Consider the following 27,765-nt stretch of genomic DNA (forward strand, 5'->3'; position numbering starts at 1 on the left):
AGGAATACTTTACAAGGGGTTGTTTCATTACAACAGAATACAGGAAGTGTCTGATCGGTGAGAGTCCAGCCGCTGGGACTAGAAAAGGCGTCCATGTTTCCCACGTTTGATCGATGTAGTCGACACACATACGCGCTGCTGATGGATTCAACTTTATGGGGATCAGCTATCTTCAGAAGTCCCAAAGAGTTCAACGAACCAGATGTGTGCATGCATGTTCGCTGCACAATTCAAATGGGGGAAACATGGTCCCCAGTTCTAGTGATCGTAAAGAACCCCAGCTACCGGACCCCCACCAGACACTTATCCGTTAAACTGTGGATGAAGGATAAGTTGTAATGGGACATGCCCTTTAAATGAGTAGTGATCCAAACTACAACAAAACAATGGAGCTTCCTAAAATGCAGTCTGATGGGTGGTGCACAACACAGGAATTCACTTTATGATGCCGTTTGCAGCTTTGTCATGCACCCCCCCCCCATTTGGCCCTGCACTATGGAGTGTTTCTTTAATGGGTAACAGTCTAAGGAACTCACTGACAGTTGATGAAGTTTGGGACCAAGTTTGGCCTGTCAGCAGGAAATCTGATCTGTTCCGTATTCTCCCCGGCGACGGCGTACCACTCCTCCTTCTTCTCATTCACAAATACCTTCCACTGCTGGGACACACACAGCAGCAGGAGAAAGTCACCTGGAATAGACGCATCGAAAGATCAACAATTTAATAAGCAACGATAAAAAAAGAAAGAAGATGAAGATGATGGTGCCCGCAGGAGCTGGCAGAACTTCAGATAACTGTATGGGGCGGTCTAAGCTACACGTGTTTCATTCACTTGGTTAAAAGCAGACTTTGAAGTGGAGTGATCCTCAGTCTACAATGGGGAATCCTGGTCATTTACTAAATACACACAGGCTGGACATATTCAATGTGTATGTCATTACTGCAGAAGACACAAGGACAAAGTCGAGACTTTGTAAAGATGTGATTAAAGGAGAAACACAGGGCTGTAATATTGTTTTCTCTTGTATCAAATCTAAAAGCACACGTGAAAAAGGAGGGGTGGAGAACCAAGGACCAAAAACATAAGAAACAGGTATAACTGGATATAAAGTAAATGTGTGGAACCACAGTAAAGGGCCTCTTACATTGACCGATGAGGAGGAACGTTCGTTACGTGTGAACCACACCCTGGTCAGCCAACAATCTACTGCTCGTTAGTCAGCTGACTGGATCTTTTATTTGGACATAAAAATGCCTGTTTTTCAGCAGCACATCACCCCGTGCACAAAGGAGATGAGCTGCTAAAATAAATCTTCCAGAAGTATGAACAATCATTCATGTTACCATTCATTGGGACAATTATCTGCCTGTGTCAATGTGCCAATCGGCACTCATGCCCATGTGAAAGGACCCTAAGACTAGGTCTACGCGACGACATGCGTCGCACAACAGATAGGGCACAACCACACTGCAACATTTGTCGCACCAATGTCGCGCGACAATTTTTATAATGATAGTCTATAGTGTCGCAATACGACATGCTGCGACTGCGACACGACAGTCGCAGAAAAATCCATCTCGAATAGATTTTTTGCGACTGTCACATCGCAGTCGCAGCATGCCACATGTGGCAGTGCGACACCATAGACTATCATTATGACAAATGTCGTCGTGTAGACCCAGCCCAAGAGGAATATTTATCACGACCGGCATATTGTACATGTCTTGATTCTCCCTGTGCTGCTGGGGGATGGGCCAAATTCACGCCTCTCATATATTTGGCACATCTTTCGGCCATGCGACCCACTCAACTCTATGACAGCTAGGGCTGACATAAATTTAAAGGGTTATTCCCATCTTAATGACTAGGATATGCCCCAAATGTCTGATGGTGACTGAGACCTGCACCTATACTTAGAACGGAGCCTGCCATGTGCCAGAGGGTGTACCGCACACTCAGCTATTTTCAGAAGTCCCATTAAAATGAGTGGGAAGCGCACAGCTCAAGTGCGGCAACCGCTCCATTCACTTCTATGGGGCTTACGGAAATAGCCAAGCTGGCGACCCCATAGGAATGAATGGAGGGTGGCTGCACATGAGTGGTGCGTCCTCCTGTACGTGGCAAGCTCTGTTCTAAGTACAGGTGCAAGACCCAAACCTATCGGCCATTAGGGGACATATCCTGTCCCCAATGTCTAAGATGGGAATACGTCTTTCTTCATGCCAGAAAAGTGGCGTGAAGATAAATGTGCCGGGCCTGTGGAGACTATCACTCCCCGACTACTTTTCTCGCCATTTCTGAAAAGTGGCCACAGAAATGGTGAGCGCGATAATATGCAAACGATTTATGACACAAAAGTGGCGTAAATAGGTTAGCAAGAGAGCCCATTAGACTAATTTTTTTTCAAGTTATCAGTGCTAGGCTAGGTACAGTACTCATGACAACTCTTCCTGTCACAACATTGAAGGTGGCAGTTTTCTGAACATTGCAGGAATCCAAATCAATATCCTCACATGTACTATATACACATAACTGACTATTTAAAGGGGTTTCCCAAAGACATTTTTTTATGGAACAACTGCAGGGGCATTGTAAAAAGATAAAAGGAGACTTTTGTATTACTTACCAGTAAAGTCTCTTTCTCGCTCTTCCTTGGGGGACACAGGAAACCATGGGTATAGCTCTGCTCCCTAGGAGGCGTGACACTAAGCGAAAGCTGTAAGCCCCTCCTCCATCAGCTATACCCTTCAGCCTGGAGAAGAGACTGCCAGTTGCGTGTCCAAGTAGTGAAAGATAACCACCAACCGGAAAAAGAACTGTCGAGCCCCAACGGGGGCAACCAAGCCGGAACCACAACTGTAACCCAATGAAGGGCGGGTGCTGTGTCCCCCAAGGAAGAGCGAGAAAGAGACTTTACTGGTAAGTAATACAAAAGTCTCCTTTTCTCGCCCATATTCCTTGGGGGACACAGGAAACCATGGGACGTTCCAGAGCAGTCCCAGAAGGGAGGGACCAGAACAAACTAGACCAACACCAGAGGCATCAATCAACTGCCGCCTGCAACACCAGACGGCCTAAAGCAGCGTCAGCCGACGCATGAGTATGCACCCTGTAGAACTTGGTGAAGGTGTGCAAGGAGGACCAAGTGGCCGCCTTGCAAATCTGCTCCGAAGAAGCCCGATTTCTCTGAGCCCAGGAAGCCCCGACCGCTCTAGTGGAGTGAGCGGTAACACCAAGGGGAGGAACCCTGCCCTTGGCGAGATAAGCCTCAGTAACAGCCATCTTGACAAAACGGGCGATAGCAACTTTGGATGCCGCCATCCCTCTGCGCGACCCTTCCGGGACCACAAAGAGCGAGTCAGTATGCCTGAAAGAGCTGGTTACTTCCAGGTAAATCTTGAGCGCCCTGACAACGTCCAGGCGATGAAGCTTCCTCTCCCGCGGATGGGAAGGGGAAGGACACAAAGAGGGGAGAACGATGTCCTCGTTCAGATGAAAGGCGGAGACCACCTTAGGAAGGAAGGAAGGGACCGGACGAAGAACCACCTTGTCCTGGTGGAACACTAGGAAAGGTTCCAGACAGGAGAGTGCAGCCAATTCGGACACCCTCCGAAGAGAGGTGATGGCTACAAGGAAAATAACCTTGCAGGACAGAAGTCGCAAGGAAACCGTCCGCAGAGGCTCGAAAGGAGAAGCCTGGAGCGCTGAGAGAACCAGGTTCAGGTCCCAGGGCGGTACCGGAGGGCGATACGGGGGAACCGCGTGAGCCACGCCCTGAAGGAAGGTCTTGACAGGACCAAGGGGGGCCAGTGGGCGCTGAAACAAAATGGACAGCGCAGATACCTGACCCTTCAAAGAACTAAGGCCTAGACCTTGGGCCAGTCCGCTCTGCAGGAAGGACAAAACGGTGGGGAGAGAAAAGCGGAGCGGAGGAATCCCCAGATCGGCACAGAACCCCAAAAAGGTCCTCCAGGTCCTATAATAGATCCTAGAAGAGGACGGCTTACGGGCGCGGATCATGGTGCGGACGACGTCCGCAGAAAAACCCCTACGTGTCAGGACGGTGGTCTCAACAACCACGCCGTCAAACGTAGGGACCCTAAACGCGGGTGGAAGATCGGTCCCTGAGAGAGAAGATCTTCCCTGGCGGGCAGCGGCCAGGGCGCGTCTGCCAGGAGCAGCATGAGGTCGGCATACCAAGACCGGCGGGGCCAGTCCGGAGCGACCAGAATCACCGAGACGCCTTCCGCCGCGATCTTCCGAAGGACCTTGGGCAGGAGAGGGATGGGAGGGAATATGTATGGGCGCGCGAAGCCTCGCCAAGGAAGAACGAGGGCGTCGGCTCCGCAAGCTCCCGGATCCCTGGCCCTGGACAGATAGGCGGGGACCTTGTGATTGAATTTTGAGGCCATGAGGTCCACGTCCGGTATGCCCCAACGAAGGCAAATGGCCTCGAATACCTCCGGGTGAAGAGACCACTCGCCGGGGTCGACGGTGGTGCGACTGAGGAAGTCCGCCGCCCAATTGTCCACCCCTGGAATAAAAATTGCAGATAGGGCCGGGACGTGGGCTTCCGCCCAACGGAGAATGCTGGAGACCTCCCGCATCGCAGCAGCGCTGCGAGTGCCCCCCTGGTGGTTTATGTACGCCACAGCCGTGGCGTTGTCTGATTGTACAAGAACTGGATGACCCTTCAGCAGATGAGTCCAGTGTCGTAGAGACAGAAGGGCCGCTCTCAGTTCCAGGACATTGATCGAGAGTTTGGACTCCGATGGAGACCAAATGCCCTGGACGGATCGGGGAGGAAACACGCCTCCCCAGCCCGAGAGACTGGCATCGGTTGTAACCACCAACCAGTTGAGTGGCAGAAAGGACCTTCCCAGAAGAGGGGACTGTAACCACCAGCGGAGAGATGACCGCACCGGAGGCAAAAGATGGAAGGGATGATCCAGAGACTGCGGTGATTTGTCCCAGGAGGAGAGGATCGCCCGCTGGAGAGGGCGGGAGTGAAACTGCGCAAATGGGATCGCCTCGAAGCAGGCAACCATCTGCCCCAATACCCGCATGCAGAAGCGGAAGGACGGTCGACGGTGGAGAAGGAGACCCCGAACCGCCCCACGGAGGGTCAGACGTTTTTCCGAGGGAAGACGTACCTCCGCCGCTCCCGTGTCTAAAAGCATTCCCAGGAAGACGAGTTGTCTGGAGGGGGGAAGGGAGGACTTGGGGAAGTTGATGACCCAACCGAACCTCGCCAGAGTCTCTAGAGTGAGATCCACGCTGGCAACCGCTTGAGAAAGGGACGGAGCCTTGATGAGGATATCGTCCAAGTACGGTAGCAGAAAAACACCCCTGGAACGGAGTAAGGCTAAAACCGGGGCCAGGACCTTGGTGAACACCCGGGGGGCTGTTGCCAGCCCAAAGGGAAGGGCGACAAATTGGAAGTGGAGGTCCCCCACGGCGAATCGAAGGAAGCGATGGTGACACCGGGCTACCGGAACATGGAGGTAGGCATCCTGTATATCGATGGAAGACATGAAATCTCCCTGCTCCAGGGAAGCCACCGCGGAGCGGAGGGACTCCATACGAAACCGTCGAAGGAGGAGAAAACGGTTGAGCTTTTTGAGGTCCAAAATGGGCCGCACCGAACCTCCCTTCTTGGGAACTACAAAGAGGTTCGAGTAGAACCCTTGGAATCTTTCCTCTGGAGGAACGGGGGTAATCACCCCCCTGTCCAGTAAGGCTTGAACGGCCGCGGAGAACGCAGCCGCGCCTTTCGGGTCCCGCGGCGGGCGGGAGCGAAAGAACCGATCCGGAGGGAAGGATGCAAATTCGATTTTGTATCCGGAGGACACAATTTCGAGGGCCCAGACGTCGGAGACGTGAGCCATCCAGACGTCCTTGAAAAGGAGGAGCCGGCCCCCCACCCGGGTGGGTGGGGGCGCGCCTTCAGGCAGAGGACTGTTTTGCTGCGGGTGTGCGGACAGCCTGCGGCTTGCGCCAGGATGGCTGCGCCCGAAAAAACGGCTTCCTACGCTTGTCCTGGGGAGGAGCCGAAGCGGCAGCTGTGGTGGGAGCCCCAGAGGCCCTGCGGGAGGACCGAAAACGAGACGCACCAGGGCGTCCGCGGGGGGCGCCCCTGGCTTGGGGTTGAGGAAGATGGGTGCTTTTACCACCCGTGGCCTCTGAAATAAGTTCGTCTAAGCGGACCCCGAAAAGGCGGGAACCCGCAAACGGTAGCCCCGCCAAGGAACGTTTGGAGGCAGCGTCCGCTTTCCAGACCTTCAGCCAGAGCTCCCTCCTGACGGCAACTGCCAGGGCGGAGGAGCGTGCAATAAGGGCTCCCGCATCAAGGGAGGCCTCACAGACAAAATTCCCGGCCCGAATAATAAGCTGGGCCAAGGAACGTAGGTCCTGGATGGGGACGTCCGAGTCCAACTCCTGTTCCAGCTGCGCACCCCAAGCAGAGATTGCTTTCCCTGCCCAAGCAGAGGCAAAAACCGGTCTGAGAGCAGAACCGGAGGCAGCAAAAATGCCCTTGGAAAGGGTCTCCATGCGACGGTCCTCCGCTGACTGAAGAGAGGACTCGTCGGGAACAGGGATGGCCGTGTTCTTTGACAGCCGAGCCACAGGGGGGTCCACCTTGGGTGGGGAAGACCAGGTGGCCACGACATCGGCTGGAAAAGGATAGCAAATGTCCAGCTTCTTTGGGTTGACAAAACGGCCGTCCGGGCGAGCCCAAGCCTTAGACACCACAGAGGAGAAATCAGAGTGGATTGGAAAGACTTTTGAGGCCTGCCTGGGTCTGATAAAGGAGACGCTAGCTGCGTCCGAGCTAGGGGGGTCATCCTGCACCTTAAAGGTGTCACGAATATCAGAGATGAGTTGGCCCATCGCTGAGGCTAGCTTGGACGGCAGGGCCGAGTCCATTTCCAAATCTGAAACCGCCAATTCACCTTCAGAGAGCGAATCCTTTGGAGAGGAGAGGCCCGTCTGGGTGCGCACGCGTGGCGGAGAGAGTGAGGCCTCAGAGGAGGAGGCTCGCTCTACTCTAATACGCTTCTGAGAGTGCCTAGCTCGGGAGGGGTCACTAGGAGAGGGTGAACCCGCTGCAGCGGCAGAAGCAGTGGACCCGGAGGGCGCGACAGTCAGAGTGGCGTCCTGCGGGGTAGGTGGCCTGTCTATTAGGCGGCCCACGACATGAGTGAGGCTTTCCACGGCCTGGGACAGGGATCTAGCCCAGTCAGGCGGGTCAGAGGAAGCAGGGAGCGACACAGCGGGCGACTGAGGCTGCGGTGGAGCTCGGCATGCAGTGCAGTGCGGATCAGACTGCCCCCGGGGAAAGGGTTCCCTACAAGCAGTACAGGCATGGTACCATGGCTTGGCGGCTGCAGAAGGGTCTGACATGGTGGAAAGATGTTGCACTTAAAGGTCCCCCACGGTGAGAACCAAGCAACAGTACTGTGGCACGGAGGGGGTTAACAGTCCTACCAGACCCGGATGATACAAGCGGCAGCTGTAAGGGGAACAGACTGAGGAGGCTGTGGAGGAGAGGCAGCAGCACGGAGCTGAATGGCTTCAGGATCGCACGGCAGAGAGATGAACCCGGAAGTAGCGGAGCGCAGCGGCACGGAGCTGAATGTGTAAGGAAGCTCCGCCCCCCCTCTGCCGCGCTGAAGCCGAAGCAGAGCCGCGCGCGGCAAAATGATTTTAACCCCCAAGGATGTTGAAGTGCCGGCCATGAAATGGCGCCGTTCATGCCAAGAAAAACGGCTCCCGCCGCGCCTGGATGTAGCAGACGGCTTGCTTGTCTGCAGCCGTCCCCTGTAAGGCAGCGTTCTAGGACTTGCCCAGATAAACTGCCCTCCAACTAAGCCCGGTAACGTCCCGTAATGGGGGGGGGGGTAGGGCCGGGGTTGGCGGTGAAGTGGAGGTCCCTTTGGACAATGTAGCAGTGGCCATGTTGGTAGCAGCGGTGGGAGGGAGGAAGGGGAGGCTGGAGCAGCCACTCTCACCATACGCTGTCTTCGCCCTCAGTCCATCCAGCGGGGGTCGCCCCTTCAGCTCCTGGCACCGCAGTGGCAGGAAGCCGGGGGAGGGACTTGGCGTGCGGGCGACCCTGAGCTGGCGGGACGCAGGGGAGCGAGGCTGCCCTGGTCCACCTTGTCTTCTGTGGGGGAGGCGGCAGTGCGGAATTACCGGCACTGGCGCAACTCAACCCCGGGAGAAACAGAGGGGTCTAATGCGCCTCTGTTGTCCCTGTAAGTAGAAAAAAACCGAATTAAAAAACAACAAATAACGTAAAAATAAAAAATCATAGGAAAACAACCCTGCATAAGCAGGGGGTGTCTTGCCTCCTTGGACACTAAGCAAAAAACTGGCAGTCTCTTCTCCAGGCTGAAGGGTATAGCTGATGGAGGAGGGGCTTACAGCTTTCGCTTAGTGTCACGCCTCCTAGGGAGCAGAGCTATACCCATGGTTTCCTGTGTCCCCCAAGGAATATGGGCGAGAAATACCTTTACCTTTCCTTCCCAGCCCCCTCCCATCCAATGACATACTGTTGTTGCGGCAGCAGGGACATCCAACTGCAGCCAATCACTGGTGTCAGCCATACACCGCCGAGTACACTGGTATGGGGTCGTGACTGCTGCAGCCCAGCGGAGGACACAGAGCTGGATTGGAGGGGCTGAGAAGGTGAGTCATAGTTTTTATATATTATTTTAACAATGTTCCTGCAGTTGGCCCATTAAAAAAATGTAACTTGGAAAACCCCTTTAAGCCAATTAGGAGATGGATACTGATGTGAAAGGCCATTCGTGTCAAAGTGTATTATGGTGACCATACACCTTCAATAGCCGTAAACCGAATGCTCTTTCAGCCAACCACCATTCCTTCTGACCCTACCCCATACCCATACACACTTGGTTTGACCAAACGTGCATGTGTGCTCAGTTAGGAGAAGGGAATTAGCCACTGCCAGACTACTCCATCTCTTTGGAGAACAAAGGATCAGGTATGTTGAAATTTAACATCGCAAACATCCTAAATGTCTGCTATATGAATATCGGACAAACCTCTGATACCATTAGGTGGTTTACAGGTCTGACCAACAATGGAGGTTTCCTTCAATATTAGTCTAAGGTGTATGGTCACCTTTACCCTTATCATGAACAGTATATCTATTTTAACACGGTTAATAACGCGGAATTAGATAGTGTAACTTACTGATCAGGTTGGTAGACTTGGGAGGAGTGAAGAAGTCCGGAAGAAACATCCATTTAATCAGAGCAGAGTTAACAGGAACAAATTTGTCCCATCTCCAGGGATATTCTGCAAGTAAAAGGGCACGTTAACCATTTCAATAAGAGAGCAATGGTCATGATGGAGAACAATGTGCCGTAGGGCAGAAGGCACTTACCTATGCAAAGCACAGGCGGCATACCCAGGCAAAGCAGGTACTGCCAGAGGAGGAAGAAGATTAGGAACAAGCAATACTTTGGCCACACTTTCGCAATCTTCACTCTCTGCCGCCGGGTCAAGATTACAATCAACCAACAACCATGGAAGATAACCATGAAGTTCATACGCTGGCCAATCACATTCACGGTCAAGAGGAAGCAGATCTAAGATTGCAATAAAAAAAAAAAATAAGATAAATGGATACATGGAAACTGAAAAAAAATACACATTCTAGTCTAAAGCTGCCCCCACACTTTCTATAAACTCAGGCCTAACCCGAGTTACAGATGGTAAAATTCAACTGTAAATGAAAACTGCTTTTGCTTCTGCAGCTATGGGTTTAATAATCTGAACTGTAAGATCTTCCACACAAGGCCTCACCTCCAGGCCAAATTTATAGAAGAAATAGTTGATGAAATATTTGATGCAGTTGAGTAAACCCTGATCAAGATGTTCTCGCCATACGTCTGGAAACACTGTCTGATTACGTGGTACCTCCAGCTTGTAACGTTTGCGGTAAAAGCTTTGGTGGCGGTACACAATGGCCTCAAATGTCAGCAGGACAAGAATCTGTAAATGATTCTGTGGATACAAGAATATAATTTTTTTTTTTAGGCAAGAGCAACATACAAAACCTGTTCCAGATTTTACAGCAAATACATAAGAATTGGTTGTCACAGTGAAACTACACTCCCAATGTCAAGCTGACCCCCAAAAATCGTCTGTAATCTGTGGTGGAACCCTGCAGTAAGGATTGAACTTGTAGTAAGGAGTTTTTTGTACTGATGACCTATCCTCTGGATAGGTCATCAGTAGCTGATCAGCTGTTTGAGAAGGCACTGGCACCTTAGCCTTGGCCATGTGATGTCACGTTCATGGGTCACAAGGCCTAGGTGCAGCTCAGACCCATTGAAGTGAATAGAGCTGAGCTGAGATAGCAAGAACAGCAGCTATACGATGTCCAGCGCTGTGCTCGGTGAGCTGAGAGAAGCCTGTGGCGTCGCTGTGAGAGTGCCGCTGTCTTCTCAAATAGCTGATTAGCAGGGGTCCTGGGTGTTGGACCCCCAAAGATCAAATACTAATGACCTATCCAAAGAACAGGTAAGCAGTATAAAAGTCTCGGAAAAAAAACCTTTAAGCATTTAATGTTTCCCACTGAAATCAATGTGCTGTCCATGTAATGCAGAGATCTGCTGGGTCCTTCAGAGCTGCTCTCCATGTCGGCTAGCAGATGATGATCCTGGAAAGGGACCTTATTTGTTACTAAAGATTTCCCTGTTAGGCTATTTGAAAATGGGCTCATAAAACCAGACAGTTCCCCAATTCACAACTGAGACTTAGGGCTGTTTCACATGAGCGAGTCCATTGCGGGAATCACGCTCCATGTGTGAGTGTGATCCTCCACTCTGGACTTGCAGGAGCACGACATGATCATGATTTATAATGCTGTGTGTCTCTGCATGGCCTTTTTTCCACAGAATCAGTGACATAAAGCTGTCAGTATGATTCTGTAGAAATAAGGCCAAGCAGAGACACATAGCATTATAAATGACGATAATGCCGTGCGCTCCTGCAAGTCCAGAGTGGAGGATCACACTCACACATGGAGCGTGATTCCCGCAATGGACTCGCTCGTGTGAAACAGCCCTAAGTCTACAACTGTTCATATTAGAGGTACTGAAACAAGATATTCAGAAAAGACCAATATGCAACTGTAATTTCTGTGAGGGATATGTACCTGGATGTAGCCCAAATTAGGATGAACTTTGCGTATTCCAAACCAATTAGCAGGATCAACTGGCTCACGGTACAAGGCCGAGTTAAGGATCTCTTCCTCCAGGAGATTGGTGCCATTAGGGAGTGGCTATGAAAAAAAAGTAATAAAGAATTCACTTTATCAATGAGACTTCCATAAAACTGGACGGTTAGTAAAGAAGCTTTATAATACAGTATTCTTATATGGAAAGTCAAAACATTCAACCAATGCATTCAATGGGACTAATCCGTATACAGACACCTGCCCTGATAGGACACGGTTTGGAAATTCATATGGAAATCATTTATGTCCATATGGATGACAGCACAGGTGCCCTCTGCAAAGAATGGGAGGAGGATAATGTACAGATATCAGTGCGATTTCCACATGTGCACAAAACCCACTGTGTATGAGCCGTCAAATGGTATCTGGTTCAATAATTCAATGTACATCTTGTCTGCAGAAGAAGCTTCTGCCATCTCTAGATCCTGCCATCACTTTAAGGGCACAGGTGTACATAGCGGGTACAGCACAGCTGAGATGCAGCCGCGCCGACATGCACTTTTACTGTAAATTGGTGCTTTTTGCAAGTTGTGAATGTCTGAGGTTTTGTAGGTAAAGCAGCAGTTTTACCAGCACATCCAAGCAGACAATTACAATGAATTTGAAGCCACGCCGATTTGCAGAAAAGCCACACGTGGTCTTCCCTAGCTAGATAGAGCTTTTCCCTCAAACTTACCGCAGACAACATGTTAGCATTAATGGACGCACACAGATATACTCAGATAAGAATGCTGCTCCATGGACTCACATGCGTGCAGTTCACAGAGTAGTCCTCGGGGTTCACGATGGTGAGCTGATACAGCATCTTACAGACAATGATAATGGACGTCCAAATGGTACAGAGGCAGGAAGCCATGTGGTGGAAGCGAGAAAATGGGACAGCGAATGCCCACAGGATCACAAAGAGAAAATTCATCACGGTCACCTAATGGAGATCAGAAAATAGGAATTGTATTTGCAGTGCCTTCAGTAAGGACTCATATAGTATTAGTACCATAAAAAAAAAAATGAATTCTAAGGTGATGAGTGCAGAATATATCAAACACCCACAAACTTTTATCACCACCCTGTTTTTCCCACCTCTTGCAGGGCCACCCAAACACTGTACAGAGCCACCAGCTTCATCACATGGAGCTCCAGCAGTCGCCACAGGAAGACTTGCACCTGGTGTAGAAGCTCCGAGACCTTGTAGAAAAGCACTTTGAGGCGCTGAGCAACCAAATCCCACTTGCTGAGGGTGGCTAGAATATAAGAAGATGGTGGTTAAAGATCCAGCAACAGACAGTAAGTATGTCTCAGGTACTTGATTGATGTAGTGCAATCCTACCCTATCATATGGTACTGGGAACGCATGGAGACACTCAATCCCTCACCCATAGTAATGCTAACAGGCTCACCTACTTACCCCAGGCACGTACTTGTGCCCAAAGCCGAGGGGTGCAACAATAGGGGTGCACAGATTACTATTGCAGAATGGTCCAGGAGTTCAAAAAAGGTAGTTCAGCTGCTGTGAGGTGACCAGGACTCCAGCTGTGGTGAAACTACGACTCCCAGCATGCTCAATTTATTTCTATGGAGTTCTGAGAACAGCCAAGCAAGGAGGCATCTTGGGAGTTGTAGTTTTACCACAGCTGGAGTGCCGGAGGTTAGCCATCACTAATTTATGAGCTTTTTAAGCCTCTCAGGACCTACCTATACTGTCATACAAGCCTATTTAATAGGGGACCCAATATCATGTAGGTTATACAATAATTTGATCTGGATGTAGTCTCTTGCAACACGGATGAGTGCCTCTTGTCACACTGATACCAGGATTTAATGGCTATAGAGGGCATTCAGCTAATGCTATAACCTGGCATTACAGATCCAGTCTACGTGGCACCGCCACCACAAGCCATGAAAGTCAACAACATGAATGGAGCAAATGAGCTATGCTATAGGTTACGGATACCAGAGTACTGGGGAGGAGATTCATTCATCCAGGGATTTATTCTGCCAGATTTGGAGCAAGGAAAGAATTCTTTGTCCCTTAAAGGGGTTTTCCGACTAAAAATATTCTACAGTTTTCTAACCAGCACCTGTATCTGAATACTTTTGTAACTGCATGGGTACTTTCACACTAGCGTTTTTCTTTTCTGGTGTTGAGTTCCGTCCTAGGGGCTCAATACCGGAAAAAAAACTGATCAGGCATATCCTAATGCATTCTGAATGGAGAGCAATCCGTTCAGGATGCATCAGTTCAGTCCCTCTTACGTTTTTTGGCCGGAGAAAATACTGCAGCATGCTGCAGTTTTCTCTCAGGCCAAAAATCCTGAACCAATGCCGGATCCAGAGAGACGGATCCGGTATTTCAATGCATTCGTCAGATGGATCCACATCCGGATCCGTCTGACAAATGCCATCTGTTCGCGTCCGGATTGCCGGATCCGGCAGGCAGTTCCGGCGACGGAACTGCCTGCCGGAATCCTCTGCCACAAGTGTGAAAGTACTAGGAGTTACTGAATAAAATTTGCTGAGCTGTCAGCTTGATATAAATCTAGCAGAGTAATGCATAGGGGGATCTCTGGACCCATGTGAGGTACAGGGCTGGTTGTAGCTTTATTAGAAAGAGGTTTACATGTATTACAGTATGTGATGTCTGATTTTCATTTTTTACATTAGTCATGGGATAACCCCTTTAAAGATGAGGGTCATTGGCTTTTGCGTCATTAAGTTTAATTCTTCATTTTTTTTTTTTTACGCATCACAGGTACGGGGAGGGGGGTGGGTGTAGGGAATGGGGATAAGGGGAAAAAATATTGAAGTTGGGGATTATTTATTCAATCCTTTTTGTATTGTAATTTGCTTTGATACACCAATTAATAAAGATAATTAAAAGAAAAACTAAAAGGGTGAAGCGCCCTCTTCCTGAGGACAATTAGACCCAGGAAGAGGGCGCTTCACCCTTGAAACGCATTGACAAACCACCCTGAAAAAAAAAAAAAAAAAAAAAGTTTAATTCTTCACAATCAACACTGCAAGATAAAAGGATGAACTTACAGCCTTACACACTATGTTACACGATTAAACCCAATTTACAGATGAAGCTCTTGGGGCTGAATGCAATCTAGCCGCAACAGCATCCTCCACCGGGTATTCATAATGCTGGTATCCTTTTATGTGGCAAAGGGACCACGCCCTCTGCAGCCCCAATTGCTATATCCCAGGCTTATATGTAATTAGGGTTGGTACAATGGACTTACTAAACCTTACTCCTCATGTAAGGCTGGTGCTCTCCAATAACATGAGGTGTATGCTACGATTTTCAGATTTTGGGTAGTCAGTGGCTTGAGCACCTCTATTCCATATACCAGTATTGGTGAGCCACCATTTTTTTTTTTTTTTTTTTTTTTTTTTTTATATTACTCCTTCATAGACAAGTTTTGATGCTTAGGTTCTTCCTCACATCAGCAAAGACATAGGATGTAGCATCCAGGTGTATTGCAATTGAAGGCTTGCCCTTTATTATAGAACATAGCGCTGTAATTCTTTGTATTCCCTATAGAGGGCGCTTCAGAATGACACTGTGGCTCTAAAGCCATCACCATACAAATCACTGGAATGGGGTGTCACAAGTCTAAACTTAATAGTCCTCACTTTCAGGCATGGCGTCATCCTCTGGACACTCCTCCTCTTCTTCTCCTTCACTTGTAGAGGCTGTGGCATCTTCTTCTTCCTTTGGCTCACTAACAAGGAGATTCAATGACAAAAATGGATGAATATTCATGTAAAGATGTGTTCATTGACAATACACAAAAGAATGTATAGGATTAAGATATAAAAAAGTCTGCCCCCTCGCCTACAGACGGCGTCTGGTACTGCAGAATCCAAACTAATTGATCACAGCTGCATCCTATGGACCAAGAACTGCACTGTTTCTAGGAAAAAAGGAGACCCCATTTTCTAATGCTGGAGAACCCCTTAGAGAGGAGCTGTCACCTGTCCAGACATATGCGTTTTAGCAACTACTTGTCTCCCCCATGGAAGAACAGTTCTGTTTTTATGACTGTATACATGTGGTCATACACATTAAAAGCACATCGGCCAAACCTGACGATTTCGGCAGTAAGGGCTTCCTATCTAATGCGTATGGGGGCCTCCCCACTCTCCCCAGACAGCAGATGTTGGGGGCCATAAAGACTGGGCCGTTGAATTTTAACATGCTTGTTTTTGGCGAGGTAAGCCACCTATTGAAGTGTCTGCCAGCGGCTTACTCCTTCTCCCTATTAACAACACATGCATGCCCAGCTAAGCTCAGTGTGCATGTGTACGAGAGAGTCAAGTGGGAGATCTGTCCAGCCAACAGGTATCTTGTGCCGCCTACGACCAAATGCAGATCGCACGCGAACCCATTTATTTCTACGGCGCCGCAAAAAAACACGGACAGCACACAGATGTTACCCCTGTGCTGTCCATATCCATGCAGCCGTTCTGCAAATTATAGAACATATTATATTTTTGCCGGTTTTTGGACAAGAATAGCAGAGTAAAGTGTGGGATGCACACAGACAGTATCCGTATTTTGCATGTAATGAAAAAAGGCCAAAAGGGCAAACCGTGATGAAATGTAGAATATCTGCATCTTAATACCTAGTACAAAACTCGTGTGAGGCTCAGAATGTGGTTGGTGAGGTTAGCACGTTTCAACAGACATAAGCTAAAAACTAAAGGAATAAAGAAAAAAAACTCTACCTAACACTTTGAAGATCAGCACTTTGTTATAAGGCGGCGTACGACTGGTGGGTTATCATCAGCCACAGAGCTGGGTCTATGGAGCCTCAGAAGCCTTATGAAATGTACGATAAGCAGAAAGTGACAAAGGATACAGAGATAGAGTCACCACCGCAATACACGAGGGCCTTTTATCTGAGATGTGGGTGTTCAGCATACAGGAACATGAGAAAACATTGACCTGGGCAACTGACACCCATCATCTTCTTGTTATAGCGACACTTCCATAAACATCACAATATATTTTTATTAGTTTGTAATATATTTTAAAGTTACATTCATTTCTTTTTATGTGGTTAATAAATATTAATAAACAAAACGTTTACAACAGTTTCTTTGGTTTTGTCGTTATTTCAAATTTGAATTGTTAAGTTGTAGAATATTAATTAGTGAATAGTGTAAATGTGATGAATAATTTGTCATTTTAAATACATATTTGATATTGATTTGTTATATATATATACACAAATATTAATGACAAATTATTATATATTCAGATAGTATTTAGTTTAATAAAAGGGGTGGGTTGGACATGCTGGGACACTTCCATAAACAATATTATATATTACCAACCAATATGAGGCTATTCTAAGTATTTTCTTTTTAATTTAAAAACATGGGTGCACAATATTCTTGCTCGTTCCCGTCCAGAGTCTAACTTCCTCTGTCTGGACTAGTAACTGTGGCACATCTATGCAGGTCTATGCACCAAAATTGAAACTTGAATATATTTCAGGTATAATCTACACCAGTTTCCATACATGCACAGCTAAGGGCCCTTTCACACTTGCGTTGTTGTGTTCCGACATAGAGTTCCGTCGTCGGGGCTCTATGCCGGAAGAATCCTGATCAGGATTATCCCCATGCATTCTGAATGGAGAGAAATCCGTTCAGGATGCATCAGGATGTCTTCAGCTCCGGAACGGAACGTTTTTTGGCCGGAGAAAATACCGCAGCATGCTCCGCTTTTTGCTCCGGTCAAAAATCCTGAACACTTGCCGCAAGGCCGGATCCAGGATTTAATGCCCATTGAAAAGGCATTAATCCGGATCCGGCCTTAAGCTAAACATTGTTTCAGCGCATTACCGGATCCGACGTTTAGCTTTTTCTGAATGGTTACCATGGCTGCCAGGACGCTAAAGTCCTGTTTGCCATGGTAAAGTGTAGCGGGGAGCAGTATACTTACCGTCCGTGCGGCTCCCGGGGCGCTTCAGAGTGACGTCAGGGCGCCCCACGCGCATGGATGACGTGATCGCATGGATCACGTCATCCATGCGCATGGGGCGCTCTGACGTCATTCTGGAGCGCCCCAGGAGCCGCACGGACGGTAAGTATACTGCTCCCCCGCTCCCCACTACTACTAGTGCAACCAGGACTTAAATAGCGTCCTGGCTGCCATAGTAACACTGAACGCATTTTGAAGACGGATCCGTCTTCAAATGCTTTCAGTTCACTTGCGGTGTTACGGATCCGGCGGGCACCTCCGGCAAATGGAGTGCACGACGGATCCGGACAACGCAAGTGTGAAAGAGGCCTAAGCTCAGTGCCTATATGTACGGGAGGGTCAAGTGAAAGATCTGTAAGGCCTCCTGCACAAGACTGTTTTTTTTTCCCGTTTACTGGCCGTTTTTTGCGTTCCGTATACGGAGCCATTCATTTCAATTGTTCCGCAAAGAAAAACGAAATGTACTCCGTATGCATTCCGTTTTCCGTTTTTCCGTTCCGTTTTAACATAGAACATGTCCTATTATTGCCCGCAAATCACGTTCCGTGGCTCCATTCAAGTCAATGGGTCCGCAAAAAAAACGGAACACATACGGAAATGCATCCATATGACTTCCGTTTCCGTTCTGTTTTTTGCTGAACCATCTATTGAAAATGTTATGCCCAGCCCAATTTTATCTATGTAATTACTGTATACTGTATATGCCATACGGAAAAACGGAACAGAAACAAAAAACGGAACAACGAATCCGTGAAAAACGGACCGCAAAACACTGAAAAAGCCATACGGTCGTGTGCAATAGGCCTAAGGCTGTGTTCACACTTCAGTTATTTGGCCAGGTATTTCTATTAGTTATTGTGAGCCCAAACCAGGTGCAAATCTTCCCATTATACCTTCACTACTGGTTTTGGCTCACAATAACTGATGGAAATAACTGACGTGTGAATTCGGTGTAAGGCTACTTTCACACTCGTGTTTTGGCTTTCCGTTTGCGAGATCCGTTCAGGGCTCTGACAAGAGGTCCAAAACGGATCAGTTTTGCCCTAATGCATTCTGAGTGGAAAGGGATCCGCCCAGAATGCATCAGTTTGCCTCCATTCTGTCTGACGAAACTGAGCCAAACGGATCCGTCCTGACACACAATGTAAGTCAATGGGGACGGATCCGTTTTCTATGACACAATCTGGCACAACAGAAAACGGATGCATCCTCCATTGACTTTCAAAGATGGATCCATCTTGGCTATGTTAAAGATAATACAAACTGATCCGTTCTGAACGGATGCAGACGGTTGTATTATCTGAACGGATCCGTCTGTGCAGATCCATGACGGATCCGCACCAAACGCGAGTGTGAAAGCAGCCTAAGTCGTGCAGCGTTAGGCTGCATGCACATCACTGAATGGGGATTGCAAGCGAACGCATTCATTTCTGGAAAACAAACACGGACAGCCACTTGGCGTACTTTGTGGTCCACCTAATGTAATTACGGTATATTAAATGCATCAAGTCGTGTATGTCCAGCCCTGCACTGCCCACTTCCCACCTTGCTCGTCCCACTTTTTGGAAAAGAGACGAGCAAGGCTCAAAGCCTCCAAAATGTCACAAAATTTTGTGCAAGCGGGGTATGCGCCAAACTTGGGGACCTTTTGACACCAGTTTTCTAGCGTAAAGGGGTTGATAAAATGCCAGCCAAACTATGTAAGAAAATTTCATGACTGCACAGTAAACTGTAAAATAACTAATTTAGAGAAATTTCAATACTCACTTGGTTTTGTAAGGAGTGTTTGCCGAGAGAGAAGAAGCTCGAGCAGTATCTGTGATGTACATGAAGGGCTTGTGGAAGTAGTGGAGTTGAAGAATACAGGCCAGGAGGAAGAAGCCAGGAATAAGGATACTGGTAAACAGTTCGGACACGCTGAATTGCTCAAGCCCCATTGCACTCAATCTACATAAAACAGGGAAAATGTAAGAGACAAAAAAAATAAAAAGAGATTATTAAAGGGGTTGTATAAAATAAGAAAACAAAAAGGGTCTGTAATTCCTCCAGGAACAGCACCAATCCTGTTCATGGGGAGTGTGCAGCTCAGTCCCCATCTCGGGAAATGTGAATGGGGTGGTACTGACGACATCATTTAAGATAGGATGAGAAAGTACTTAAAGGGGTTGTCCCATGAAAAATATTCTACAACTTGTCAAAACAGCACACGTATCTGAATAGTTTTGTAATTTCATGTACGGTAATAAAAAATTTATTATAGCTATTCAAATCTATAGCTATCGAAATCTATCTGCATAGCGCTTTTCATTTATTACGTTACTCGTGGGAGAATGCAGTTAAACCTGGCCTCCTAAAGGGGTATTCCGGTTGTTTCAAGTTATCCCTATCCTGTGGATTATAACCATTGGATTAGTGGGGGTCCTACCACTGGAGCCTCCCTGAAATGAACAGAGCGGCCGGTTGCACATGCCCACAGCCGCTCTATTAATGGAGATGGCAGAGTAGAGCGCTCGGCTATCTCCAGAATAGGGGATAGCTTGAAACAACCAGAATACCCCTTTACGTATATAGTAGTCAAGTCATCATCTAGCAAGTAAAGCACGTACTGCTGATCTGTGAGGGAAGTCAGGTTCCTCCAATACACAGGAAAATCTTCAAACTGGTAAGTGTAGATGGCGATGAGGACAAGCATTGTGTAAGCAACAACCAACCACCAAAAAAAATTCAGCAGCTTCCTCCACAGTGTGTAGTACACCTAAGACAATATAGACATGGAAATGACCCGTTAGTATTAAAATCACTCAGACAAAATATTTTTTTAATGGCTACCGATACCTTTGCATTTAAATGTATTTTATTGTTTACTAAATGCAAAATTAAGTACATTTCTCAAGGGTCTTCATTAAAATGTTCCCACCTTTTTAGTTTTGCAGTGTGTGTGCACGAGCATGTGTGCCTTACATAACGGGTCTATCCTCTCTCCCCCTCTTCATTCTCTTAGGCCTCATGCACATGAACGTATTTTTTTTCTGTGTCTGTTCCGTTTTATTTTCATTGACCGTATACAGAACCATTCATTTCAATGGACCCATTTATTTCATTTGGACCGCAAAAGATGCGAACAGCACACTGTGTGCTGTCCGCATCCGTAGTTCCGTTCTGCGGACCCACAAAAAAGATAGATCATATCCTATTCTTGTCCGCAGCAGGCATTTCTATCACAGGACCGGCCATGTGCGGTCCGCAAATTTTGGAACGCACATGGCCGGTGTCCGTGTTTTGCAGATCCGGAATTTGCGGACCGCAAAACACTTGCGGACATGTGAATGGACCCTTAGGGTTAGAGAGAGCTGTGGGGAAGGGGAGTAGGTTGTACACAGAAGATCAAAGTTTGGCGAAGGGAATAAGCATCCAAGGATGGCAGCTCACACAGTCCATAGGGAGGAGGGAAGAAAGTAAGCAATGCAGTCAGCAGGGGCAGAATCACATAGGCAGTGTACAAGTGTAGAGAAAAAGCAGGACACCCACAGCAAACTCTGCAGGGGAAGAAAAAAAAAATAATTATATATATATATATATATATCACACACACGACTCATCATCATAGACTGTCCGTACAACCAAGAGGACATGAGTTGTAGAAGGAGAAATCAGTCTAAAAATGAAGCTGTGCTGGAATATGAGAGCAAGTGAAGACAGCAGCATCCTGGACACTCAGACCTCACATCCAGTATGTATTACTGGGAAGGACATGGCCACATGGGAAAAATCAGAATCAGTGGTGTGAACATGAATGAAGACTGCAGACTAGGTGATAATTTTTGTACCCAAGGTAACCACTGGCTCATGTAAAAATATTTTTTTCTCTAATGTAAGCATAGCATTTAAAGTGTGCCCTGTATGCAGAACCTGGTTTTCCGGCATGTGTTCTTCACATTTTGCAATAATTTACAATGTCTCGTACAATGTATAAAGTTATTTTGTGCGGACATTATGATGCTTAAATATAAATTATATAATATTATAATCAGGACCAAGATTTTTTTTTATTTCTGCACTCACCTGGAAGATGATCAGGCAGAGAAGAAAGAGGAACATATAGACGATTTTATAAACCACAAGGCGTCCAGCAAAGCTGACCACTATGAACATCCCTCCGCACACATAAATCCAGTACTTGGCATAGAAGCTCATCACCTGCTCCCCAAAACATTTCAGCAGGTTCCTCTCCGTGGACTGACCTATGACAACACCCATTATGCTCCAATTTCAGATGAACAATATTAGGAACTTTGTATTTTTTTTTTATTATATTATTAAATATATGAATATATTCTAAATAATAATTATTATTAACAAAGCTTAATAACATAGCTGGCAGAAAATTACTCACCGGCTTCCGGCACTGTCACCTTCACAAGAGCAGCGGTCACCCTCTTTCGTTTAAGGAGTTGCTCAGTGACAAACTGGTGGAGTAGGAGCCAGAAGGTCAAAGTGTAGAGAAGCTGTCGGAAGATAAATGGAGGAGACCATTTGTGTGAAGCAGGAAACTATGCAATCATCCTCAATATAATCAAAAATGGAGGTCTTCAGGAACCACCCAAGCCAAAAGTCATGGGAGTCATCACTAAATGTAATGTGGATGGTACTGCTATCTAGTATGTGGGATCATCAGATGCGCATGGCTGTCTCTTTACATAAACAGCTCCTGGTACTGCAGCCGAATCCATTTCCATGAATAGGGCTCAGCTACAATACCACGGACAAGAAGGCCCCTTTCAGACGAGAGAGTTCCACACACCAGACCTGCATCGCAAGTATGTGGCAGCTTCCGTCCTGACCTCCCAGCACTGACGGGGGTCGCATAGCATTATATTGATTTATGATGCTATGCAACCATTACAGTTCTGGAATGTATTGGATAACATTGACATAATGCTGTCAGAGGCTTGTCTGAAACGGGCCTACAAGTATCCCACAGCATCAATCTAAGTGAAGAGTGAATAATACCCACAAGTACTATAAATGTCAAAGTCTATCAGCAAGGAATAAATCATATTCTGACATTTTAGTACTAAAAACTGCTGAAATATATATCACCGCAAGTTCTCAGTTCTTTTAACTAGTGCATGTGGCTGAAGTAACATTGTGCAGCTAATCCTGTATGGGATTGAGAACTGTTTGTCTGCCTAATTTTATATCCATTTATATTGTTTTATGGGATTGTAATTTTTTATATGCTATACATGACTGTACTGTTTTTTATTCTATATTTTATATTATGCCAAGTTATTTGTAATAAATGCATTTTTAATAGACTAATCAAGCCTTGAGGGGTGAGAATACCTCTTTTTTTCAAGAGTGGAAATGTTGCTGGAAGAAAAGAACAATCCTTTATAAAGCCCATAGAATACCTTTAAAGGCAGATTATTATCGTTTTTTTTCGCCCTATAAGTAGGGGGGGGAACATCAGTGCGTCTTATGGGGCAAAAACTAATAAACGCTTCCATTATGGGAGTCTGATCTGATGTCTGATTTGGGTTTTATTAACATTGGGGGTCTGATTTGGGTCTATGAGCTGAGGTCTGATGAAAAATTATTTTTTTCTTATTTTCATCCTCTAAAACCTAGGTGCGTCTTATGGGCAGGTTCATGTTGTAGAGTGAAAAATACGGGTATATGCAAACTGAAAACATTTTAAGACTTCTACATTACTAAGAAAAAATCCCCACATATACTGGTTGTCTCACTTCAGAAAATGGCACTTATGTAGAGGAGGTTAATACCAGGCACTTACTAATTAGTATTGTGATTGTCCATATTGCCTCCTTTGCTGGCTGGATTAATTTTTCCATCACATTATACACTGCTCGTTTCCATGGGTTACAACCACCCTGTAAACCAGCAGCAACGGTCGTGCTTGCACACTACAGGAAAAAAATTCTAGCTTCTCTGGTGGACGGGACCATAGGAGCACACAGACATGCATGTGGAAGGGGGGTTGTGCAGAGGTGCCATCAATTGGGTCTGTACTTTACACTTCTGTGATTATGATTGTTTTCTTTTTCGGAAGGGTTTCCACATGGGTATTATTATTATTCTTTACCTTTCTGCACGAATTATTACGTTACTTTGTACTAACACTGACCCCGTTTTGTTGGTACACTCCTTATGTGGGCGTTTGTCCTTGCCAACTTATACATGTATTTTATATTCTGAATTTAATATTTAAATAAATATGTATTTTGGAATACTTTGGTCATTATCTCTGTATGTGGGTGTATTGGGGGTTCCCCTATAGGAGTTGTATGTTATTAGCACCTGTATTCTTATAGTTTTGGTCCATATTGGACCCTCACTTTGAGGCTCCGGTTCTGCTGTACTGATTGGTTTTCTTATGGACACGCATGTGCAGCAGATCCTGTCCCAGCCGCCTCGTATCTGCGCTGCAGCGGAGGCCATAATCTCTGGACACAGGTGGTGTATAATGTGATGGCTAAACGAATCCAGCCAGCAAAGGAGGCAACATGGATAATCACAATACATTAGTAAGTGCCTTGTATTAACTTTTTCTACACGATAAATGCAATTTGCTGAAGTGAAAAAACCTCTTTTAGGGTCCATTCACACATCCGCAAAATGGGTCCGCATCCGTTCCGCAATTTTGCGGAACAGGTGCGGACCCATTCATTTTCAATGGGGCCGGAATGTGCTGTCCGCATCCGCATTTGTGGATCCGCACTTCCGTTCCAAAAAAAAAAAGAACATGTCCCATTCTTAAGCATTTTCTATGAGAGTGCTGGCAATCTGCGGTCCACAAAATATGGAACACACATTGACGGTGTCTGTGTTTTGCGGATCCGCAAAACACATACGGACATGTGAATGTACCCTAAGTGTTCCTATGCTGTATAATAGAAAGTGTCATTATTACGTGCGGACTGTACATTGCACTAAAGATACTGACCATGGCTCCCAGGTTGAGGCAGGGGTAAGGGGCCCGGGCAAGCCCCAGCTGGGAAAGCCTCATGAAGCCTAGTTGCTTGGGTAGCTCATTCTCTAGGTCCATGCTCCAGACATACTGCAAACTGCAGAGCGTGACTGCGTAGAGGAGGATGAAGGGAGAACACACCATGGCAAACTGCCGCCGACTTCGCACCATCCAGATGAGACAAGCCCAAAGCAGCAGAACGAATGTCAGCCAGCTATGATAAGTGATGCTCCATACCTGGGGATTCAGGAGCAGGACAGATCACACAACATGCACAAAGGTCCATGAATTATCCTATAAACCATTTCATATTTATAAAAAAAAATCACATCATTTTCGTATAAGTCTTTCTATTCTGAGTTATTTCGTTGTCTGTACTGACCAACAGTATACTAGAGAAGAAGCTGACCAGTGTTTAAATAATAAATATTATTAATAATGATAATTAGAATTATTATTATTAATATATATATATATATATATATAATATTATGTCTGAGGGCAGTTCAATGCAGGATGCAGTATTGAAATGCTATGGATTTGAAGGTCAGCAAAGTGGATGAGATTTTAAGAATCTCATCCACAAATTTTTCAGTGACCTGCAGTGCGGAATTTAAATCCGCAGCATGGCGAATTATGCTGTGGAGTTCCACTGCAGATTGTACCCTTTACGATGCACAGGGTGAAATCCACAGCAATTCCAGAACAAAATCTATAACAAGTCCTCATGTAAATCATGCAGAATTTTTTGCTGCAAATTACGCTCTGTGTGGATGTACCCATAGATACCATGATAAAAAATAAAAATAAAAACACTTTCTCATGCCCTTAAAGGCCACCTGATTTGTACCTATGACACTGGCTGACCTGTTACATGTGCACTTGGCAGCTGAAGACATCTGTGTTGGTCCCATGTTCATATGTGTCCGCATTGCTGAGAAAAATGAAGTTTTAATATACGCAAATGAGGCTCTGGGAGCAACGGGGGCGTTGTCATTACACCTAGAGACTCTGCTCTCTCTGCAACTGCTGCGCCCTCTGCACTTTGATTGACAGATCCAGGCAGTAAAAAAAGTTTCCTCATCCCATCTGGCCCTGTCAATAAAACCGGAGAGGGCGCAGCAGTTGAAGAGAGAGCAGAGCCTGTAGGTGTAACGGTAACGCCCCCGTTGCTCCTAGAGGCTCATTTGCGTATATTAAAACTTCATTTTTCTCAGCAATGCGGACACATATGAACATGGGACCAACACAGATGCCTTCAGCTGCCAAGCGCGCATGTAACAGGTCAGCCAGTGTCATAGGTACAAATCTGCTGACAGATGCCCTTTAATGTATGTAAAGTGCAAAATTTCTCACTAACCTCTATAGCAGGGGTCAGCAACCTCCAGCACTCCAGCTGCTGTGAAACTACAATTCCCAGCATTCACACAGGCTCAGCTGCTCTTGCAACCCCTACAGAAGTGAATGGAGCATTCTGAGAGTTGTAGTTTCAGAACGGCTGGAGTGCCGAAGGTTGCGGATCCCTGCTCTATAGGATGTGCCCGAGTATCCATATAGATGTATTAGATAGGGAAGCACATGTATCTTTCCAGGCACATTAACCTTTAATTCATAATATAGTCAGCCCAGAAGGTTCAGGATTTACCATGTACCGGGACATATCCCTCTGCTAACACTTGGGGGAGCCGCGGCTCTGCAGACCTTTCCAATAGACATCAGTCATTGATGATGTGACAGAGCGGCACTTGTGTAAAGCACAGGCTATTCCACGCGCACACCGCCTCCTACACCACGTACATTCCACAGAGCTGTCAAAGCGCAGAGTGAGGTCACAGCGAAGGCAACTTCTCATTGGTCAGTTCCCCAGGGGCAGATATTGGGAGTCTATACAGGGTAAGGCCATTTTACACCAGTCCTGTCCTCCGATGCCTCCACTTTCTCGGGTATGCTGCCAATATTTTTGCACAAAAAAAAAAAATGCACATCTGCCAGCTGCTACACTGCGTGGGATGGGGGAGGGGGCACTATTCATTGCTGCACCTCTAAATCTTCCCTCCGGTGACTTGTGTTCGATGTATTTATAGCCCAGTATGAAGTTAATTTGCTTTCTTTTACATTCACCAGAGGGACCTTCCTAAAGGACAATTAAGTGGTCCATTAATGAAAAAATGTAAACTGAGCTGAGAATCCGCAGATCTAGTCTAAACTTCACGATGACACTAGACGTCTTATAAGCCCTTCAGGTCGGATGATTCCACTCTGTTTGGACGTGACAAGTCTTATAAAAGTTATTAATACATGAAATGTGGTGGGAGCGACGAGACGATGACAGGACGCAGACACGATTTACGGCTTCCCAAAGAAATAAAATTGTAACCTATTATTCTTAGGACTTGTGGGTGGTAACGGTCACCAGTACCAGAAATAGTACAGTCTGAACAGGCCCCTAGGTAAAAGAAAAATCCCGAAAAACGGTTTTATATTCTCATGTATTTTCTTATTTTAAAAGGAGATTTTCTAACCAAATAATTTTGAGCACAAACAAATTACAATAATGTAAAATCTGAGAACAATGCTGATGCTGGGCCATCACCTCCCTGATCCCCCGCTGGTCTCTGATCACTGCATCTAACGATGATGTGACGTCAACACCGCGGTCATTGTTACAACTGGCTGGGGAAGGGTCCGGGAAAGCGTTGGCACAGGAATGGGAGGGGACGGTAAGGTGAGCATTACTCCTTATGTAATTTTTTGTCATTTTAAGCTCCTAAAAAAAAAAAAAATCAAGGGGACGGACAACCCCTTTAAAATGCACCAATATACTTGCCAACACTAAACTACAATTTCCAGTATAAGCAGGAAGACAAGGCTGTCAAGATAAGTTGTAGTACAACTGCTACGAATCCAATAGTTACTAAAGATGTGGATTAATTGTATGTAGGTGTGGCTTAAAGGGGTTTTCCAGGTGCTTAGTATTGATGACCTACCCTCAGGATGGGTCATCAATGTCAAATTGACGAGGGTCCAACCTGGCACTGCCAACGTTCAACTGTTTGAGGAGGCCATAGTGCTGCAGTCAGCATGGTGGTCTCTTCAAACAGTGGATAGGTGAGGGTCCTGGAAGTCAGACCCCCACTGATTAGATAATGATGACCTATCCTGAGGGTAGGTGATCAATATCAAAATCTCAGACAACCCCTTTAAATGTATATAGTGATAATAAATAAATAAATATTTTAAAAAATTTGTATTGCATCGCTTTCCAACATGCAAACTGCACAGGCACAAACACAAAGTTTTCATAGACTAATATATATATTTATAAAATCTATGCTTGCTGTTGTGGAATGGGAACATTTTTGTTTCCCTTCAGTGATTAAAAGGCCCATTATCACCTCCTTACCCAGCGACAGTAGGTTACTTCATATCTGTATAGTTACGCCTGGCATCTACTGCAGCCGCTGCCATGTTTAGCTCACAGAGGATTACATAGGCTGATACAC

General features: G+C 46.4%; 1 protein-coding gene across 1 annotated transcript in view; it reads right to left on the reverse strand.

Annotated features, from left to right (window-relative positions):
• The window catches only part of PIEZO1 (piezo type mechanosensitive ion channel component 1), a 190,900-nt gene that overhangs the window by 39,159 nt on the left and 123,976 nt on the right, over positions 1–27,765 (reverse strand). The window contains 13 exon segments of the mRNA XM_040408949.1: positions 537–690; positions 9,224–9,328; positions 9,417–9,621; positions 9,839–10,039; positions 11,196–11,321; positions 12,025–12,201; positions 12,357–12,517; positions 14,913–15,001; positions 19,039–19,218; positions 19,878–20,026; positions 21,334–21,512; positions 21,665–21,776; positions 24,239–24,499. Of these exon segments, the coding sequence (XP_040264883.1) occupies positions 537–690; positions 9,224–9,328; positions 9,417–9,621; positions 9,839–10,039; positions 11,196–11,321; positions 12,025–12,201; positions 12,357–12,517; positions 14,913–15,001; positions 19,039–19,218; positions 19,878–20,026; positions 21,334–21,512; positions 21,665–21,776; positions 24,239–24,499 (2,099 nt within the window).

Source organism: Bufo bufo, chromosome 10 (genome assembly GCF_905171765.1).
Source record: "Bufo bufo chromosome 10, aBufBuf1.1, whole genome shotgun sequence".
NCBI classification, from domain to species: domain Eukaryota; kingdom Metazoa; phylum Chordata; class Amphibia; order Anura; family Bufonidae; genus Bufo; species Bufo bufo.